This window comes from Engystomops pustulosus, chromosome 2 (assembly GCF_040894005.1).
Source record: "Engystomops pustulosus chromosome 2, aEngPut4.maternal, whole genome shotgun sequence".
Taxonomy (NCBI): domain Eukaryota; kingdom Metazoa; phylum Chordata; class Amphibia; order Anura; family Leptodactylidae; genus Engystomops; species Engystomops pustulosus.
The window spans coordinates 205,256,201-205,277,174 of NC_092412.1; the positions used below are offsets into that span (position 1 = coordinate 205,256,201).

The 20,974-nt window shown below is 46.0% G+C and overlaps 1 protein-coding gene and 1 long non-coding RNA gene across 2 annotated transcripts in view; both read left to right on the forward strand.

Moving 5' to 3' along the window:
* Window positions 1–1,080: 1,080 nt before the first annotated feature.
* LOC140116716 (uncharacterized) lies at window positions 1,081–2,950 on the forward strand. The gene is made up of 3 exons (XR_011852933.1): window positions 1,081–1,185; window positions 1,261–1,912; window positions 2,485–2,950. It is a non-coding gene; the product is annotated as an uncharacterized lncRNA (long non-coding RNA).
* A 3,472-nt stretch (window positions 2,951–6,422) lies between these two features.
* LOC140117087 (arylsulfatase D-like) overlaps window positions 6,423–20,974 on the forward strand; it is a 51,919-nt gene continuing 37,367 nt past the window's right edge. The window contains exons 1-5 of the mRNA XM_072133520.1: window positions 6,423–6,535; window positions 7,991–8,125; window positions 9,585–9,706; window positions 17,154–17,276; window positions 17,404–17,420. Of these exons, the coding sequence (XP_071989621.1) occupies window positions 6,513–6,535; window positions 7,991–8,125; window positions 9,585–9,706; window positions 17,154–17,276; window positions 17,404–17,420 (420 nt within the window). The 5' untranslated portion in view covers window positions 6,423–6,512. The remainder of the gene's footprint in view (window positions 6,536–7,990; window positions 8,126–9,584; window positions 9,707–17,153; window positions 17,277–17,403; window positions 17,421–20,974) is intronic.

The following is a 20,974-nucleotide window of genomic DNA, read 5'->3' on the forward strand; positions in this document are numbered from 1 at the left end:
CAAAAACTAATATGTATTAAATATAATGGCAAAGAGTTAAAATCAATTAAAAAAATGTAGTGGATATAGACTGGGGTAACAACAAAGTAAAGAAGCAATGAAGTGGTGTACAATAAACACAGAGATGTATATGAATAAGAGATACACTATAACCCAGTCAGTCAATGCCAACAATAAGAGTTCAGCGAGATTACATTACCAAAAGGTTGTTCCTGGCACGGGAGAGCGAGTGCCCCATGCGTATCGCCCATCAGAGCGGGCTTCGTCAAGGGACATCAAATGTAATACAGGAGTAGCCCTTATATACTCAGGCCTCCCTGATGAGACACAGCAGCCCAATGCACAGCGTTAAACTACTTCCGGTCCGAGGACGTGAGTCAGTGTGTCTAGAAAAGACACCCGCGTATGGTCCGTGGGAAGTGAGTGGTGCCAAGATGGGGATGTGCACTGATCGGTCAAAATCCAGATAACCTAGGAAACTTGTGTTAGGCGCATGTTAGAGAGGTATTGCGACACTAATAGTCCAAATTATGTATACATAAATCCCTGGAGAAACCCCCTGGAAGGTCCATTGTCTCAGGGATTGAAAGCCTAAACGAAAAGCTTTGCACATACCTCGACTTTTTTCTGCAACCTATGGTTCTTAGATTGGATTCTTATGTCCAAGATACCACACACCTAATCCAGAGGATTGAAGACTTTAAGTCCTCCACTCCTATTCTACTGGTGACCCTGGATGTCAAATCCTTATATACCATCATAGCGCATCAGGTAGGTATGGAAGCCGTCGCCTACTTCCTTGATAAGGAATGGTCTATGGACAGGAGACATGATTCCTTGCTTCTGGATTTATTGTACCTGGTACTACACCAAAACTATTTTCTTTTCGACAGAGTCTTTTACAAGCAGGTCTCCGGTACAGCTATGGGGGCAAAGTGTGCACCCTCATATGCAAATTTATTCCTAGGGTGGTGGGAGGAGAAAGTGGGTGGTTTACCAAGCAGAGGCCTTTAAGAATTGGGCAATAGGATGGTTTTGTTATATTGACAACATTCTCCTCCTCTGGACAGGTACTGTTGCTGATTGTCAAAATTTTATCGGATTCCTGAACAACAGCCCTTGGCATATGAGGCTGACTTCACATTTTTTGGATGTTGCGGTGGATATTTTGGACATCAACATCAAGTATGTATCCCCCACACTCACCACTTCACTATTTCGCAAAGCTACAGCTACCAACAACCTTTTGCACTTTTCCAGTTTCCACCCCCCCATCTCAGAAATGAAATACCGATAGGACAATTTCTACGTGTCAAACGGAACTGTAGCAACGAGGCCGACTTTAAACAACATGCACGTGAACTAACTGACTGATCTCTAGGGCTTACACCTGTGCCAACATGAGTGAACGTCATAGTTTACTACACTACAAATTCCGTCCCGCTGACCCAAGGCTAATTACCACCTTCAACAACCAATGGTCTGATATATACAAAATCTTGGAGAAAAATTGGTTTGTTCTTAAGAGCGATACCAGGCTCACACCTTTCCTCACACAGAAGCCTCAAATCACGGCCAGGCGGTCTAAAAACCTGAAGGACATACTTACCAACAGTCACTTTCAACGGACCCACCACCACCTTGGGTCGTGGACTCCGGTTACAAGGCACCTTTCCTTGCAGGGATTACCCCGTCTGTCCACATGTTATACGGACCACAATGTTCCAGGATCCGATCCATCACAATAAATTCAAAATCAGGGATTACATCAACTGTAAAACCAAGGGCATTGTTTACGTGCTCATTTGCCCTTGTCCAAAATTGTACGTCGGACAAACAACTCAGGAGCTACGGAAAAGTTGCCAACAACATCTTTCTGCCATCCATACGGCTGCAACAGACCTACAGAAAGGTAAGACGCTAACATCAGTTGCACTACATTTCTTACAATAGCATGGGGGCCGCACAAGGGACCTCCGGGTGGTTGGGTTGGAGAAGGTGCCACAGAACATCCGGGGTGACTACATAGTCCCCCGATTACTTCGTAAAGAATCCAGTTGGATCTTCAGATTGGATACCATTGCCCCGGGGGGACTTAATGAAGAACTTTTGTTCACGGGTCACTATAAAAAATAAGAAATAGAAAGAAAAGACATTTCGTATATTTTTATGTCTGCAAACTTTATTTACTACCACTCTATTGTTCTTTCACCACAAATGTTATATGGCCTATTGTTTGTAACGTTATTGCTTCTTCTTTTCTTGTCTCGTTCCATCCACTGTGCACACCCTATCACTCCGGCATAAGCTTTGCAAAATTGTCAAACATGCACTCTTGGTATCCTCCCTTTTATATTTCCCTTGTGTTTTTTTTTTTCCCCCACTTTGGACCCCTTACAGGGATGTTGTGCTTTGGGTCCCCTAACAAGTTTAATCATATTGTTTGTTCTCCTCTTTGGCACACAATAACTGTTGTTCATTAAGTCTTAGATATTACCATGACCGGGATAGTGGGAGGACCCTTTGGAACATCATGGGTTGGGAATTTCCTGGAATTGGACCATTCTGTCTTTATCGTATCATCCCGACACCAATCCCTTGGATTCTTCTACATCAATAACACCGACATCATCCGACGTCAACCAGATCTCCATCTCTTGGCTTTCCTTGCTTATTTTCCATTCCACTGATATGGACTTTGTTTGCTTATCATTTCCTAAGGTTCTCTTTTTTATTTTTTTCTGGCAGTCGCCAATCTAGTAGCTCACTTGTGCCCATTTTGTTCTGCTCTTGTCCAACAATAATAGGTTGATGGATTCTCTTTTTAAAAATAATCCCTATGTGATCATGTCTTTATATTCATTGATGAAATACTGCTGTGTATTAATATTCTGTTTTAGCTATGATTTTTCTATTTGCGCTCCGTCCCCTTGGTGAGACACAGTCATTCCCAATATGCACAGTGCTTGCCCACCCTGTTCCTTGTACACTCACTCATTTTAATCTTTTGTCCTCCATATAGGTATTTAATAGATATGAGCGAGCACTAAAATGCTCGGGTGCTCGTTACTCGAGATGCCCGATGCTTGAGTGCTCACCTCACAGGGAAGCTTGGACAAACACCTTGAAACCTCAGAAAATGATGGAAACACCACGGAAATGGACAGGAAACAGCAGGGGCAGCATGCATGGATGCCTCTGAGGCTGCTTAATTGCACCATTATGCCAAAATTATGGGCAACAGCATGGCGATGACAGAGTGACCGAATGAGGCTAGATAGCATCTAAAACATCCAATAATTGACCCTGACACTATAGAAGATGGCATGCAGAGGCAGCGGCAGGCTAGAGAGTGGCATGGCAACATACCCTAAATGGACTCAGGCTTCAAACCAATGGGTGACAGAGAGGAACCAAAGGAGGTGAGCAAGAAGCGCTGAAATGATTTCCTATGTGAACAAAAGGTTGACGGTATATTTAGTCGATAACACAGCATGGTGGCGACATAGTGACCAAGTTCCATAACTTATCTGGTGAAACACCTGAAAAATGAGCCTGACACAGCTCGTTTGATAAGGGGACAACATGTGGAGGCAGCCATGGAGACGACTTCCATGATTAAGAGCAACAGTATGTGGCATCCATATTGCGCTGCTATGATTGAAACTTCAGGTCTCCAGCATGGCGGCGACAGATGCGCCGAGTTCCATTATGTATCTGGTGAAACACCTGAAAATTCTGCCTGACACAGCTCGTTCGATAAGGGGATGATGTGCTGTATATCCTCTTGCGTTCCAGTGTCTGGGGTATAGAGAGTTGAAAGTTGTGCATGGAGACATTGGTGGATGCTGTAAAGGATTGTGGAGGCGAGATGGACAGGAAACAGCAGGGGCAGTATGCATGGATGCCCCTGAGGCTGCCTAATCTTGGGATGGAGCTGGCGGTCCGCTGCCAGACGAGCTTTCGCCTGTCCAAGCCCCTGTCACTCGGCTCCTCCCCACCCAAAATGGGCCTGGGGGCCAGAAGCGTTTACTTTGATAAAAGTATAATTTTCAAAGCAGGCGGGGGCTACAAACAGCACTTCTAAGAACCTTTTGTATAAGATCAAGTGTAGTACTGTTCTTATAAGTTTTGGTTATGGCGGGTGAGGGGAATGTAAACAGATGCGCAAGAAGCGCTGAAATAATATCGGTAAATGATAAAAGTTTGCCAGTATATTTTGTGGATAACACAGCAGGGTGGCGACAAAGTTAGCAAGTTTGATGTGGAAGTCATGAAAACAACCCAAAATTCTGCCTGACTTAGCTCGTTTGCTAAGGGGACGATGTATGGAGGCAGCTATATGGACAACTTTGGGAGGCAGCCTTGGAGATGATGTGTGGAGGTAGCAATGGAGACAACGTGTGGAGGCAGCTATAAAGACGACGTGTGGAGGCTGCTATGGAGACAATTAAATTTGGATAGTGCCTGTATGTGGCATTCCAAAAAAGTTTTCAAACCAGAGGAGCAGGTAGGTGGTCCTCCAGAAAAATTAAATAGATTAAGTGCCTGTATGTGGCACTCCCAAAAATTGTTTAAAACAGAGGACCGGGTAGGTGGCCCTCCAGAAAAATTAAATACATAGAGTACTATTGCTAGAGCCAGTTGGCCCTGGCAAACAATAGCCAGTTTCCTCTGCTTTAGTGTACAAAGAGGAGGAGGAGGAAAATGAGGAGGAGGAGTGCATACATTATTCAGGTTGAGCTTCTTTCACCTGGTGGAGAATGGAAATCATGAGAAATCCAGGCTTTATTCATCTTGATAAGCGTCAGCCTGTCAGCGCTGTCAGTCGACAGGCGTGTACGCTTATCGGTGATGAAGCCACCAGCTGCACTGAAAACCCGCTCAGACAACAGGCAAGAACCTCCAAGGCGTACAGCGCCAGTTCGTGCCACATGTCCAGCTTTGAAACCCAGCAGTTGTAGTTGTGTGATCATTTAGGACGATGGTATGGTCAGCTACGTACTCCCTCACCATCTTTCTGTAAAGATCAGCCCTACTCTGCCGAGACTGGAGACAGGTGACAGTGTCTTGCTGGGGTGACATAAAACTGGCAAAGGCCTTGTAAAGCGTACCCCTGCCAGTGCTGGACAAGCTGCCTGCTCGCCTACTCTCCCTCGCTACTTGTCCCGCAGAAGTACGCCCTCTGCCGCTAGTGCTGTCAGAAGGGAAATACTGTTTCAGCTTGTGCACCAGGGCCTGCTGGTATTCATGCATTCTCACACTCCTTTCCTCTCCAGGGATGAGAGTGGAAAGATTTTGCTTGTACCGTGGGTCCAGGAGAGTGAATACCCAGTAATCGGTGCTGGAATAAATTCTTTGAACGCGAGGGTCACGGGTCATGAGGTCCATTTCCTCCTCCTCCAACTCCTCTTCTTCTGCCCATACTGAACAGTGAAGGACTGAGCAATGCTCCCCTCTTCTGTCTCGCCGACATTCTCCTCCTCTTCCTCCTAATCCTCCTCCACCTCCTCCGATATGTGCTGAGAAACAGACCTGAGGGTGCTTTGACTATAATCAAGGGAATCTTCTTCCCCCGTCTCTTGTGACGAGCGCAAAGCTTCCGACTTCATGCTGACCAGAGAGTTTTTCAACAGGCCAAGCAGCGGGATGGTGAGGCTGGTGATGGCGGCATCGCCACTGACCATCTGTGTTGACTCCTCAAAGTTACTCAGCACCTGACAGATATCAGACATCCACGTCCACTCCTCATTGTAGACTTGAGGAAGCTGACTGACCTGACTACCAGTTCTGGTGGAAGTTGACATCTGGCAGTCTACAATCGCTCTGCGCTGCTGGTAAACTTTGGATAACATGGTTAATGTTGAATTCCACCTCGTGGGCACGTCGCACAACAGTCGGTGAGCGGGCAGTTGGAGGCGGCGCTGCGCTGCCCTGAGAGTGGCAGCATCTGTGCTGGACTTCCTGAAATGCGCACAGATGCGGCGCACCTTTGTGAGCATATCAGACATATTGGGGTATAGATTGAGGTATATATAATATATATTTATATAAATGGCACCTGATATTCTCACTTTAAACCTGGATATCTCTGGATCCAGCGCACGTAGAAACAGAATTCAAGATTCATTTGAAAGAAGAGATTCTCCCCTTTTACTTACCCATAGCGCTGGCCCTGCCTCTAATTATACCACTAGTGAGATGGCTTCTCAGAAGATACTCTTATATTATCTATTGTTTTATTATTTTACACTATGATCTAATGCATTTTTCAATAGATATTTGATGCCCCCATTTTCTCAGTTTCTTCCTAGCTGTCCCCTATCACGTGCATTGACACTGCATTGAGCCAATTCCTGTTTTGTATTTTAATTTGATTTTAACAACATCTTCACGTAGTCGCCTCCCATTCAGCAATGTGGAATTTGACCTCAGCTGTTGTAATAGTCTTATTACGCTAACATCTAAGAGGCAAAATTCATGATAAAACCTCTTTCAATTCAGAGTGAAGAATGGGATTTACAGGAAGAAATCTGTAAGTATCCTAAGGGGGAGGCTGTTAGCAGCTGAATCACATACACACAAAATATATCACCTTTTAGTTTAAAGCAAACTTGTCATCAAGATCACCTAATGACCATAGCCATAGCCTTTTTAATAATAATTCCAATCTGCTTTTATTATTTACATCACTGGTTCCACTCACTTTTAAAACCTGATAAAAGTATTCCCTAAAAGTAGTATTTCAGTGCACCTTGGGCACCATGGGGACTGTGAGTTCTTGTGAGCAGGGCCTTCACTCCTATTGTTTCATATGACTGTTTTTACTGTGTAATGTCATATTTTATTTGTATATGTTCCCCAGCTACAGAATTTTGCAGTGCTATATAAATAAAAATTATTAAAAATTATTATCATGGGTATGGGCGCAAGGTCAAGGACACTGTCATTGGAGACTGAGGGTGCTTTCACACGTTCAGTTTTTCAGATGCAGTTTTTGATGTTCAAACCAGGACTGGAGTAAAAAAAAGGCAGAGTAGCACCTCTCAATGATGTGTTCTCACCCATTATGATCTACACATGCTTTTGGCTTTGAAAACTGCATCTAAAAAAACACAGCAGTGTCGCCCCTGATGACATCATGGTATACGTTGGCCGGGAGAGCGTGCGTGGCCACGCCTCTTTTACAGCCTAGTGAAGACACAAAAGGAGCCATGCCAAGCACCGGGGACCAACTAAAGGTGAGTGTAATTTTTTTTTTTTTTAATGTGCTGGGCAAACTGGGGGCTGGCTGTATATTCAATAGGCTTACACTCGGGTCAGCTTATACTCGAGCATATACTATAAATAAGCTACCGTATATACTCGTGTATAAGCCGAGTTTTTCCGCACAAAAAATGTGCTGAAAAACGTCCCCTCGGCTTATACACGAGTCAATACGTGTAAAAAAAAATAATTAAAAATGGACTAAAAAAAAATAAACTATTTACTCACCCTCCAGTGGTCCCGATGTGCAGCGCTGCTCCCCCGATGTCATTGCGGCTCCTCTTTTGGCTTCCCGGCTCCTCTTCTTGCTTCCGCGCCATCTTCTGTCTTCTTTAACATCGCGTTGGGCGCCGCCATTGTTCTTCTCCCGTGCGGCGCCTAATATGACGTCAGCAGCGGCGCGTCATACTAGGCACCGCACGGGAGAGAACAGTTGCGGCGCCCAACGCGATGTTAAAGAAGACGGCGCGGAAGCAAGAAGAGGAGCCCTCGGCTTATACTCGAGTCAATAGGTTTTCCCAGTTTTTTGGTGGTAAAATTAGGGGTCTCGGCTTATACTCGGGTCGACTTATACTCGAGTATATACGGTAATTTGATATTTCTGTTAAATTTTTTAATAGAACTAGTGGCCTGAGGGAAATAGCAGGCTACAGAAAGATATAGAACCTTTTCTTTTTCTAAATGCTACCTTGCTGTTTTGTGATCTTAAATTTGCCTATTTTAGGATTTTTCAGGTTGTCTGGTATTTATCCGGTAGCATTCTTATAACAGCATCAAACACTAAACCCAACTTTGTGCTACTGCTTGCTGATGATCTTGGCATTGGAGATATCGGATGCTATGGAAATACCACAATAAGGTACATTTGGATATTTAAAATAACATTAACACTATTATTGTGAATTGTGTTACAAACACATAATGCTGCACCCACTAATTTCAGTAGCACTCGCCAGCCATCTGTGTATGTGCACCTTCCCGGAAAACTTGCCATACTCTCTTCTCTTCATTTAGAATGAATTGGATGAATTTATAAGGAAATATATATTTAATCTTTAGTCAGAAAGTATATACTGTGTAAACTCTTTCTACAGTTTAACCCCTTAGGGACGTGGCCCTTTTTCGTTTTTACATTTTCATTTTTCACTCCCCACCTTCAAAAATCTGTAACTTTTTTATTTTTGCATGTAAAGAGCTCTGTTTGGGCTTGTTTTCTGTGTAACAAATTGAACTTCATAGTGATGGTATTTATTATTCCATGCCATATACTGGGAAGCAATAAAAAAATTCAGAATGCAGTGAAAATGATGAAAAACCGCATTTGAGCAGTTTTCTTGTGGGCTTGGATTTTACATGTCTGTTTTATTCTTTGGTTTGGTAGGATCACGAGGATACCAAATTTGTACAGGTTTTATAATGTTTTAATACATTTTAAAAAATTAAAACCTTATGTACAAAAAAAAAATTCTTCATTTTGCCATGTTCTGGCACTAATAACTTTTTCATACTTCAGTTTATGGAGCTGTGGGTGGTGTCATTTTTTGCGACATTTGATAACGTTTTTAATGCTTTCATTTTTAGGACTGTATGGGCTTTTGATCACTTTTTATAGAATTTTTTATATTTTTCAAAATAGCAAAAAAGTGGCATTTTCGGGTTAAACGCTGGGAAAAATCGGTAATATATTTTGATAGATCGGACATTTTGGGACGTGGCGATACCTAATGTGTTTATGATTTTTACTGTTTATTTATATTTATATCAGTTCAAGGGAAAGGGGGGGGGTGATTTAAACTTTTACCTTTTTTACTATTTTTTTTTTTTAATTTTTAAAAACAAAATTTTTACCATTATTTTAGATCCTCCAGGGTAATTTAACCCTGCAGGGTCGGATTGCTAATACTATATACTGCAATACTACTGTATTGCAGTATATACCTATTTTACAATGATTTTTAATAGCCTGCCCTCTGGTGGCTATTATAAATCATTGCACATGGCAAGCCTACGAATCTCAATGAGACTCCAGGCTGCCATAGCAACCGATCGCCGCCCTCCGATGACGTTCCAGGGGGCGGCGCCGACCGCAGCAGTGACAGGCGGGTGTTTGCTGTATTATACAGCCGTTACCCGCTGTGTATGGAGAGAGCTCGCCCTCGGTCGGCAAGGTGTTAAAGCTCACATATGGCCCCTTCCGTAAAATTGATACATAGTGGTTGCATTACTGTATATATGCTTCATGGTACCAAAAGAACAATGGAAACCCATAAAAGTAATATAAATAAAAAGAAATAAAACTTCATTTTCTCTCTATGCAGGACACCTAATATTGACAAACTTGCAAATGATGGGGTTATATTAACCCAACACTTAGCAGCAGCACCAGTATGTACCCCAAGCAGAGCTGCTTTTATGACTGGACGGTATCCTCTAAGGTCTGGTGAGTTAATATAATTAGTAATGTGTACAGGTATGAGAGAGCCACAGTTTTTGATTATTGAGACCTAAATCCATTGTGCCTTAATTTGGTACCCCAAGCTTGTTTATTATAATGTATTGGTTTTATAGGGAGGAAATATTAGCGAAAATAGGGGAAAAAACACTTTTTATTTTTTCCTCTTATAAATTATAATGATCATTGTCACAAAAAAAACAATAAAATACAATAATCCGATCATTTCTACTTATAAAAAAATTACAAACATGTTAGTTTTTCCCCACATAGAAAGTTGTTATAATGCCTAAAAACTAAGGGAATGTGTGGGTCATTATACATTACTTTCAACTGAAATGGTTTGTGGAGGCAAAATTATACAATTTCCCAATATATGTACCCAATACCAACTCCTTCACGGTTTTCTTTACTTGCTTTGAATCTATTGAAAGCTTCAATATTAACTTCCAGTGGATAGAAATTTGTCCCTTATCATGTTATTGACATCTAGGTGTAAGAGCTGTTATTATCACATGTAATAATGGTTCCTGCACCTCTGTGATATCACATGACCATGGACAGATTTCTATCCAATGGAAGTTATCAGAGAAGCTTCCTATAGAAGGACAGCAAGCAAAGATCTAGAACATGTGACGAATAGATACAGAAATTTAATTGGAAAATAGTATAACTTTTCATTACAAAAATCATATCACTTGTTTGCTGAAAGTAGACAACCCCTTTAACTATTGAGGGTGCTGTTAGGACTGGCTGAATTGCCCATGCAGTGTTGTGAAAGGTAAAAGTTTTGCCTCTGTGCTTGTAACCACACCCAGACTGCCTGAGTGTGTCATTCTGTGTCGGTTTGTGTTCAGCTGTGGCTTGAGTGATGGACAGTCGACCTATTAGCTGCAGGAGGCGCCATCCATTTTACCGTAATAAGACTGTCCAGTCTTTTAGCAGGAGCTGATTATTTTCAGTCTCCTGACTCTTGTAGTTTGCTTCCTTGACATTGCTATATTGCTATTCTGTGTATCCAACCTCTGCTATGTTTGACTATTCTATTGCTTCTTTATTTTGTGCTGCACCGACATCCAGGATTTTACAATGTTCTGCCTGACTTCACTAGTCTGTGTTCTCTTTTTGTGTTTCCCTTTCTGTGTCTTATCACTTCTTCCTCCTTCCCCGGTCTGACTTGTATGTAGTTATTGCTTTGATGCCTTTATGATTCCTGGTGTGAACACTGGTTTATCTCTGACTTCCAAATACCTGTCCACTCCACTGTCCAGCAGCTGCCAGGTTAAGTTAGTTTTCCCTCTCACCTTGCTGGATTTCTTGGAGTCTATTACTAGGCTCCTGATGGTGGTTTTGCCCTTATGAGGGCATTTTATTATTTGGCCACCACATACTGTCTGACAGCTTGTGCCAAGTCTGATTGTGGTCAGGTGTTTGCAGGTCAGGTTCTGACAGGTTCTTGACAGGTGCACTTTGTGCAAAGTATTTTTTAAGGAGCAGATCATTTCAACTCCCTACACCTCAGAATAGGTGGTTAAACAATGTGTCAACCTAATCTATTTAAAGGCAAATCACTATGTAGTTCAATCTTCTGTTAAGGTTAGGACTAGAGATGAGCGAACATACTCGTCCGAGCTTGATGCTCGTTCGAGCATTAGCGTACTCGAAACTGCTCGTTGCTCGGACGAATACTTCGCCCGCTCGAGAAAATGGTATCTCCCGCCGTTTTGCTTCTTGGCGGCCAGAAACGGAGCCAATCACAAGCCAGGAGACTCTGCACTCCACCCAGCATGACGTGGTACCCTTACACGTCGATAGCAGTGGTTGGCTGGCCTGATCAGGTGACCCTGGAATAGACTAGTCCCTGCCCGCGCTGCTCAGATCATTCTCTGTCTGGATGCCGTTAGGGAGAGAGCTGCTGCTGCTGCAGGGATAGCGTTAGGCTGTTAAATTAGCTTACTGTTAGGCAGGAGTGAGTCTACAAAAACCCAACAGCCCTTCTTAGGGCTACAATAACGTTTTATTTTACTTTTTTTTTGTTTGCCTGTGGCTGGGCTTGCTGCCATTAGTAGTGCAGCTAGTACCATATTGTGAGTAATTTGCAGTGAGACTTGCTACCGTTGTGTTTAGCTCTTAGTGACACACATATCCACCTTAAACACCGAAGTGGGACAATTTATTAGGGGTTTGATTAGAATTAGGCAGAGTCTGCTGATTTATTTTTTTTTACCTTTATTTCTTTTTATAGCTCAAAGTCATATTGCAAAGCAGTGTGCTTTCACTGTAGGCTACAAAATAGCCATAGGAGAACCCCAACGGCTTACTTAGGCCTACAATAGTGTTATATTTTCCTTTCTTTTGTTTGCTTGTGGCTGGGCTTGCTGGCATTAGTAGTGCAGCTAGTACCATATTGTGAGGAATTTGCAGGGAGTCTTGCGACCGGTGTTTGAGGTGGATATGCGTGTCACTAAGAGCTAAACACAACGGTCGCAAGACTCCCTGCAAATTCCTCACAATATGGTACTAGCTGCACTACTAATGCCAGCAAGCCCAGCCACAAGCAAACAAAAGAAAGGAAAATATAACACTATTGTAGGCCTAAGTAAGCCGTTGGGGTTCTCCTATGGCTATTTTGTAGCCTACAGTGAAAGCACACTGCTTTGCAATATGACTTTGAGCTATAAAAAGAAATAAAGGTAAAAAAAAATAAATCAGCAGACTCTGCCTAATTCTAATCAAACCCCTAATAAATTGTCCCACTTCGGTGTTTGAGGTGGATATGCGTGTCACTAAGAGCTAAACACAACGAAGTGGGACAATTTATTAGGGGTTTGATTAGAATTAGGCAGAGTCTGCTGATTTATTTTTTTTTACCTTTATTTCTTTTTATAGCTCAAAGTCATCAGGCACAGCACAAAATCCAGTTGTGTGCTGTCAGTGTAGGTTAGAAACTAGCCATAGCAATAGGATAGCATCGTTTTGTTTAAAAAACACAAAAAAAGTTTTTAATTTGGAAAATGTTCAACCCGAGGGCTAGGGGTAGAGGACGAGGGCGTGGACGTGGGCGTCCAACTACTGCAGGGGTCAGAGGCCGTGGTCCTGGGCGGGGTGAGACACCACCTGCTGATGAGGGAGCAGGGGAACGACGCAGAGCTACACTCCCTAGGTTCATCATGTCTCAAGTTACTGGGACTCGTGGTAGAGCACTGTTGAGGCCAGAACAGTGCGAAGAGGTGATGTCGTGGATTGCGGACAATGCTTCTAGCCATTTGTCCACCAGTCAGTCTTCCACGCAGTCCACCCATGTCACCGAAATCAGCACTCCTCCAGCTCCTCCACCTCAGCCTCCTTCCCCCCAGTCTGCCCCCTCCCAGCAAAATTTGGCATTTGAACCGGCATACTCTGAGGAACTGTTTTCTGGACCCTTCCCACAGTCACAAACCACTTGTCCGGTTGCTGCTGAGCTATTTTCCGATGCCCAGGTTTTCCACCGGTCACAGTCTGTGGGTGATGATGACATTATTGACGTAGTGGAAGAAGTGTGTAAAGAGGTGTCGGACGATGAGGAGACACGGCTGTCAGACAGTGGGGAAGTTGTTGTTAGGGCAGGAAGTCCGAGGGGGGAGCAGACTGAGGGATCGGAGGATGATGAGGTGACAGACCCAAGCTGGGTTGATAGGCCGGGTGAACACAGTGCTTCTGAGACGGAGGCGAGTCCTATAGCAGAACAGGTTGGAAGAGGCAGTGGTGGGGCCAGACGGAGAGGCAGGGCCAGAGCTGGTGCATTAGCGCCAAATGTTGCCCGTAGTCAAGCTCCCGTGGCGAGGGCTAGATTTTCAGAAGTCTGGAGGTTCTTTAAAGAAACACCGGATGACCGACGGACTGTGGTGTGCAACCTTTGCCAAACCAGGATCAGCAGGGGTTCCACCACTACTAGCTTAACTACCACCAGTATGCGCAGGCATATGAATGCTAAACACCCCACTCAATGGCACCAAGCCCATTCACCTCCGGCCGGGCACACCACTGCTCCTTCCCCTGTGTCATCTGCTAGTCAGACCACGGCCCAAACACCTCCCGTGCGAAAACCCCCTTTTTCGCCTCCACGATCCTCCACAGCATCCACCAGCGTTCAGCTCTCCATACCCCAGACGCTGGAGCGCAAGAGGAAGTATAGCGCAACCCACCCACACGCCCAAGCCCTAAACGTCCACATCTCCAAGTTGCTTAGCCTGGAGATGCTGCCCTATATGCTGGTCGAGACCGAGGCCTTTCGAAACCTCATGGCGGCGGCCGCCCCTCGGTATTCGGTCCCCAGCCGCCACTACTTTTCCCGATGTGCCGTCCCAGCCCTGCACAAGCACGTGTCAGAGAACATCATCCGTGCCCTGACCAACGCCGTTTCTGACAAGGTCCACCTGACCACGGACATGTGGACGAGTGCTGCCGGGCAGGGCCACTATATATCGCTGACGGCACATTGGGTTAACTTGGTGGAGGCTGGGACCGAGTTTGACCCTGGGGCTGGTCATATACTGCCGACGCCTAGGATTGCGGGGCCTACCTCAGTCCAGGTCTCAAAGGCCTACTATGCCTCCTCCTCCTCCCACCCCTCCTCCACCTCCTCCTCCTCCGAATCACCATCCGTGGGCATGGCGCCATCAGTCGGTAGCTCTAGGCACAGCAGCAGTGCCGTCACTAAGCGACAGCAGGCGGTGCTCAAACTGCTGAGCCTAGGCGAAAAAAGGCACACCGCTCAAGAGCTATTACAGGGCATCACGGCACAGACTGATCTGTGGCTGGCACCGCTGAACCTGAAGCCAGGCATGGTTGTGTGTGACAACGGCCGTAACCTGGTGGCGGCTCTGCAACTCGGCAGACTGACACATGTGCCATGCCTGGCCCATGTGTTAAATCTGATAGTTCAGCGTTTCCTCAAGACATACCCCAATCTGTCTGATTTGCTCACGAAGGTGCGCCGCATCTGTGCGCATTTCAGGAAGTCCAGCACAGATGCTGCCACTCTCAGGGCTGGGCAGCGCAGCACCGCCTCCAACTGCCCGCTCACCGACTGTTGTGCGACGTGCCCACCAGGTGGAATTCAACATTAACCATGTTATCCAGAGTTTACCAGCAGCGCAGAGCGATTGTAGACTGCCAGATGTCAACTTCCACCAGAACTGGTAGTCAGGTCAGTCAGCTTCCTCAAGTCTACAATGAGGAGTGGACGTGGATGTCTGATATCTGTCAGGTGCTGAGTAACTTTGAGGAGTCAACACAGATGGTCAGTGGCGATGCCGCCATCATCAGCCTCACCATCCCGCTGCTTGGCCTGTTGAAAAACTCTCTGATCAGCATGAAGTCGGAAGCCTTGTGCTCGTCACAAGAGACGGGGGAAGAAGATTCCCTTGTTGATAGCCAAAGCACCCTTAGGTCTGTTTCTCAGCGCATATCGGAGGAGGTGGAGGAGGATGAGGAGGAAGAGGAGGAGAATGTTGGCGAGACACAAGAGGGGACCATTCTTCAGTCCTTCACTGTTCAGCGTGTATGGGCAGAAGAAGAGGAGTTGGAGGAGTTGGAGGAGGAGGGAATGGGCAGTCAGGCCAGTGAGGGGAGTGAATTCTTGCGCATTGGGACTCTGGCGCATATGGCAGATTTCATGCTAGGCTGCCTATCCCGTGACCCTCGCGTTCAAAGAATTTATTCCAGCACCGATTACTGGGTATTCACTCTCCTAGACCCACGGTACAAGCAAAATCTTTCCACTCTCATCCCTGGAGAGGAAAGGAGTGTGACAATGCATGAATACCAGCAGGCCCTGGTGCACAAGCTGAAACAGTATTTCCCTTCTGACAGCGCTAGCGGCAGAGGGCGTACTTCTGCGGGACAAGTAGCGAGGGAGAGTAGGCGAGCAGGCAGCTTTTCCAGCACTGGCAGGGGTACGCTTTACAAGGCCTTTGCCAGTTTTATGTCACCCCAGCAAGACACTGTCACCTGTCCCCAGTCTCGGCAGAGTAGGGCTGATCTTTACAGAAAGATGGTGAGGGAGTACGTAGCTGACCATACCATCGTCCTAAATGATCACACAGCTCCCTACAACTGCTGGGTTTCAAAGCTGGACATGTGGCACGAACTGGCGCTGTATGTCTTGGAGGTTCTTGCCTGCCCTGCCGCTAGCGTGTTGTCCGAGCGGGTTTTCAGTGCAGCTGGTGGCATCATCACCAATAAGTGTACACGCCTGTCGACTGACAGCGCTGACAGGCTGACGCTTATCAAGATGAATAAAGCCTGGATTTCTCTGGATTTTCATTCTCCACCAGGTGAAAGAAGCTCAACCTGAATAATGTATGCACTCCTCCTCCTCATTGTCCTCCTTCTCCTCCTCTTTGTACACTAAAGCACTAAACCCCTGCTGTTTCCTGTCCATTTTGCCTCCACGATCCTCCACAGCGTCCACCAATGTCTCATTTCAACTCTCTATACCCCAGACGCTGGAGCACTAGAGGATATGCAGCACATCATCCCCTTATCAAACGAGCTGTGTCAGGCAGAATTTTCAGGTGTTTCACCAGATACATAGTGGAACTCGGCCCATCTGTCGCCGCCATGCTGGAGACCTGAAGTTGCAATCATAGCAGCGCAATATGAATACCCCATACTGTCGCTCTTAATCATGGAAGTCGTCTCCATGGCTGCCTCCACATGTCGTCCCCTTATCAAAAGAGCTGTGTCAGGCTCATTTTTCGGGTGTTTCACCAGATACGTTATGGAACTTGGTCACTATGTCGCCACCATGCTGTGTTATCGACTAAATATACCGTCAACCTTTTGTTCACATAGGAAATCATTTCCCCTCCTTTGGTGAAACCTGAGTCCATTTAGGGTATGTCGCCATGAGACTCTCTAGCCTGCCACTGCTGCCGCTGCCTCTGTATGCCGTCCCCTATAGTGTCAGGGTCAATTATTGCATGTTTTAGATGCTATCTAGCCATATTCGGTCACTCTGTCATGGCCATGCTGTTGCCCATAATTTTTGCATAATGGTGCGTTTAAGCAGCCTCAGAGGCATCCATGCATGCTGCCCCTGCTGTTTCCTGTCCATTTCCGTGGTGTTTCCATCCTTTTCTGAGGTTCCCAGGTGTTTGGCCAAGCTTCCCTGTGCAGAGCCTTGGTCCCCTTGAAAAGTTCGTCTCGAATAACGAGTACCCGAGCATTTTAGTGCTCGCTCATCTCTAGTTAGGACAGCACTGTTATGCTTGGGCTATACGGGGCAAACTTAGTTAGGATCTACAGAAGGCATTTAATATTTCTATGAATAAAGCTGATATTTCCAATATATCATTGTCACCATTACAGCATTTGTATGCACTTTTACATTAAATGGGTGTGATATTAAAATTGGCTATGAAAATAGCTATAATTAGTATTATTATGTTAGGAATGGATTCATGCGATGGAGCTCGTAATCTAAAGTGGCTTGGTGCATCTGGTGGACTCCCCCATAATGAGACTACATTTGCCTCAATACTTCAGAAACAAGGTTATTCTACTGGACTTATAGGTAAAGTTTTACACTATACTTAATCTCACATACAGCTAAAACACTCTATTTTTCCATATTTATTTAACTTCTTAAAAAAATAACTATTCGTAAGATGTGCATGTTGTTGCATGTGTATTTACATTAGGGACGTTTGAATTTTGGGTGAAATCTATGGAAAAACTTTAATAAAAAATTATTATTATTATTTCTTTAACTTTTAAAGTTCATGTTACATTGATAGAAGTTATGAAAGTAGGGCATTTAAGTGTAAGTGCATAAGGGTAATTGTGTGAGTCTTGGCCAAAGGGTGTTACTCTTCCAGTTTCTCTGTATCCAAAATTATAAAACTGAATGCTATGGGCAAACATATCAACCATACATTTACCATCAGTCGTACAAATATGAATAACTAAACTGGTCCGAAAAGGAAATACAATCTCAATTAGAGATGAGCAAACATGCTCGTCCGAGCTTGATGCTCGGTCGAGCATTAGCGTACTCGAAACTGCTCGTTGCTCGGACGAATACTTCGCCCGCTCGAGAAAATGGCAGCTCCCGCCGTTTTGCTTTTTGGCGGCCAGAAACAGAGCCAATCACAAGCCAGGAGACTCTGCACTCCACCCAGCATGACGTGGTACCCTTACACGTCGATAACAGTGGTTGGCTGGCCAGATCAGGTGACCCTGGGATAGACTAGCCGCTGCCCGCGCTGCTCGGATCATTCTGTGTCTGGATGCCGCTAGGGAGAGAGCTGCTGCTGGTCAGGGAAAGCGTTAGGGTGTTCTATTAGCTTACTGTTAGGCAGGAGTGATTCTCCAAGAACCCAACAGCCCTTCTTAGGGCTACAATAACGTTATACTTTTTTTTTTTTTATTTGCAGCTAGTACCATATTGTGAGGAATTTGCAGGGGGACTTGCTACCGTTGTGTTTAGCTCTTAGTGACACACATATCCACCTCAAACACCAAAGTGGGAAAATTTATTAGGGGTTTGATTTCAATTAGGCACAGTCTGCCATTTCCTTTGTTATTTTACGTTTATTTTGTTTAATAACTCAGCTTCATCTCATCTGGCATAGTAGTGTGCTTTCATACTTGGCTAGAAAATAGCCATAGGAGAATCCAAACGGCTTACTTACGCCTACAGTAGCGTTATATATATTTGATTTCTGGTTGATCTGCTGGTGGCTGTACTTGCTGCAGTGCATCTACTAGCAAATTGTGAGCAATTTGTAGTGAGACTTGCGACCGCTGTGTTTTGCGCTTAGTGACGCACATATCCATCGCAAAGACCGAAGTGGGAAAATTTATTAGGGGTTGGATTTCAATTAGGCACAGTCTGCCATTTCCTTTTTTATTTTACGTTTATTTTTTTAATAACTCAGCGTCATCTCATCTGGCATAATAGTGTGCTTTCATACTTGGCTAGAAAATAGCCATAGCAATAGGATAGCATCGTTTGGTTTTAAAAACTAAAAAACACAAAAAAAAACAAAAAACACAAAAAAAAGTTAAAAAAAAATTAAAGTTATAACTCTCATTTTAAAAATGTTTAACCCGAGGGCTAGGGGTAGAGGACGAGGGCGGGGACGTGGGCGTCCAACTACTGCAGGGGTCAGAGGCCGTGGTCCTGGGTGGGGTGAGACACCACCTGCTGATGAGGGAGCAGGGGAACGCCGCAGAGCTACACTCCCTAGGTTCATCATGTCTCAAGTTACTGGGACTCGTGGTAGAGCACTGTTGAGGCCAGAACAGTGCGAACAGGTGATGTCGTGGATTGCCGACAATGCTTCGAGCAATTTGTCCACCAGTCAGTCTTCCACGCAGTCCACCCATGTCACCGAAATCGCCACTCCTCCAGCTCCTGCACCTCAGCCTCCTCCCCCCCAGTCTGCCCCCTCCCAGGAAAATTTGGCATTTGAACCGGCATACTCTGAGGAACTGTTTTCTGGACCCTTCCCCACACTCACAAACCACTTGTCCGGTTGCTGCTGAGCAATTTTCCGATGCCCAGGTTTTCCACCAGTCAGTCTGTGGGTGATAATGACCTTCTTGACGTAGTGGAAGAAGTGTGTAAAGAGGTGTCCGACGATGAGGAGACACGGTTGTCAGACAGTGGGGAAGTTGTTGTCAGGGCAGGAAGTCCGAGGGGGGAGCAGACTGAGGGATCGGAGGATGATGAGGTGACAGACCCAAGCTGGGTTGAGAGGCCGGGTGAACACAGTGCTTCTGAGACGGAGGAGAGTCCTCGACCAGAACAGGTTGGAAGAGGCAGTGGTGGGGCCAGACGGAGAGGCAGGGCCAGAGCTGGTGCATCAGCGCCAAATGTGTCAACTAGTGAAGCTCCCGTGGCGAGGGCTCTTGCGGCGAGGGCTAGATTTTCAGAAGTCTGGAGGTTCTTTAAGGAAACACCGGATGACCGACGGACTGTGGTGTGCAACATTTGCCAAACTAGGATCAGCAGGGGTTCCACCAGTACTAGCTTAATTACCACCAGTATGCGCAGGCATATGAATGCTAAACACCCCACTCAGTGGCAACAAGCCCGTTCACCTCCGGCCGTGCACACCACTGCTCCTTCCCCTGTGTCAGCTGATAGTCAGCCCCCTGCCCAGGACCCTGCCACAAAAACCCCATCGTCGCCTCCACGATCCTCCACAGCATCCACCAGCGTTCAGCTCTCCATACCCCAGACGCTGGAGCGGAAACGCAAATATAGTGCAACCCACCCGCACGCCCAAGCCCTTAATGTCCACATCTCCAGATTGCTTAGCCTGGAGATGCTGCCCTATAGGCTAGTAGAGACCGAGGCCTTTCGCAACCTCATGGCGGCGGCCGCCCCTCGGTATTCGGTCCCCAGCCGCCACTACTTTTCCCGATGTGCCGTCCCAGCCCTGCACCAGCACGTGTCAGACAACATCATCCGTGCCCTGACCAACGCGGTTTCTGACAAGGTCCACCTGACCACGGACACGTGGACGAGTGCTGCCGGGCAGGGCCACTATATATCGCTGACGGCACATTGGGTTAACTTGGTGGAGGCTGGGACCGAGTCTGACCCTGCGGCTGGTCATATACTGCCGACGCCGAGGATTGCGGGGCCTACCTCGGTCCAGGTGTTTCAGGCCTACTATGCCTCCTCCTCCTCCCACCCCTCCTCCACCTCCTCCTCCGAACTACCATCCGTGGGCATGGCGCCATCAGTTGGTAGCTCTAGGCACAGCAGCAGTGCCGTCGCTAAGCGACAGCAGGCAGTGCTCAAACTGCTGAGACTAGGCGATAAAAGGCACACCGCCCAAGAGCTATTACAGGGCATCACGGCGCAGACTGATCTGTGGCTGGCACCGCTGAACCTGAAGCCAGGCATGGTTGTGTGTGACAACGGCCGTAACCTGGTGGCGGCTCTGCAACTCGGCAGACTGACACATGTGCCATGCCTGGCCCATGTGTTAAATCTCATAGTTCAGCGTTTCCTCAAGACATACCCCAATCTGTCTGATTTGCTCACGAAGGTGCGCCGCATCTGTGCGCATTTCAGGAAGTCCAGCACAGATGCTGCCACTCTCAGGGAAGCGCAGCGCCGCCTCCAACTGCCCGCTCACCGACTGTTGTGCGACGTGCCCACGAGGTGGAATTCAACACTGACCATGTTATCCAGAGTTTACCAGCAGCGCCGAGCGATTGTAGACTGCCAGATGTCAACTTCCACCAGAACTG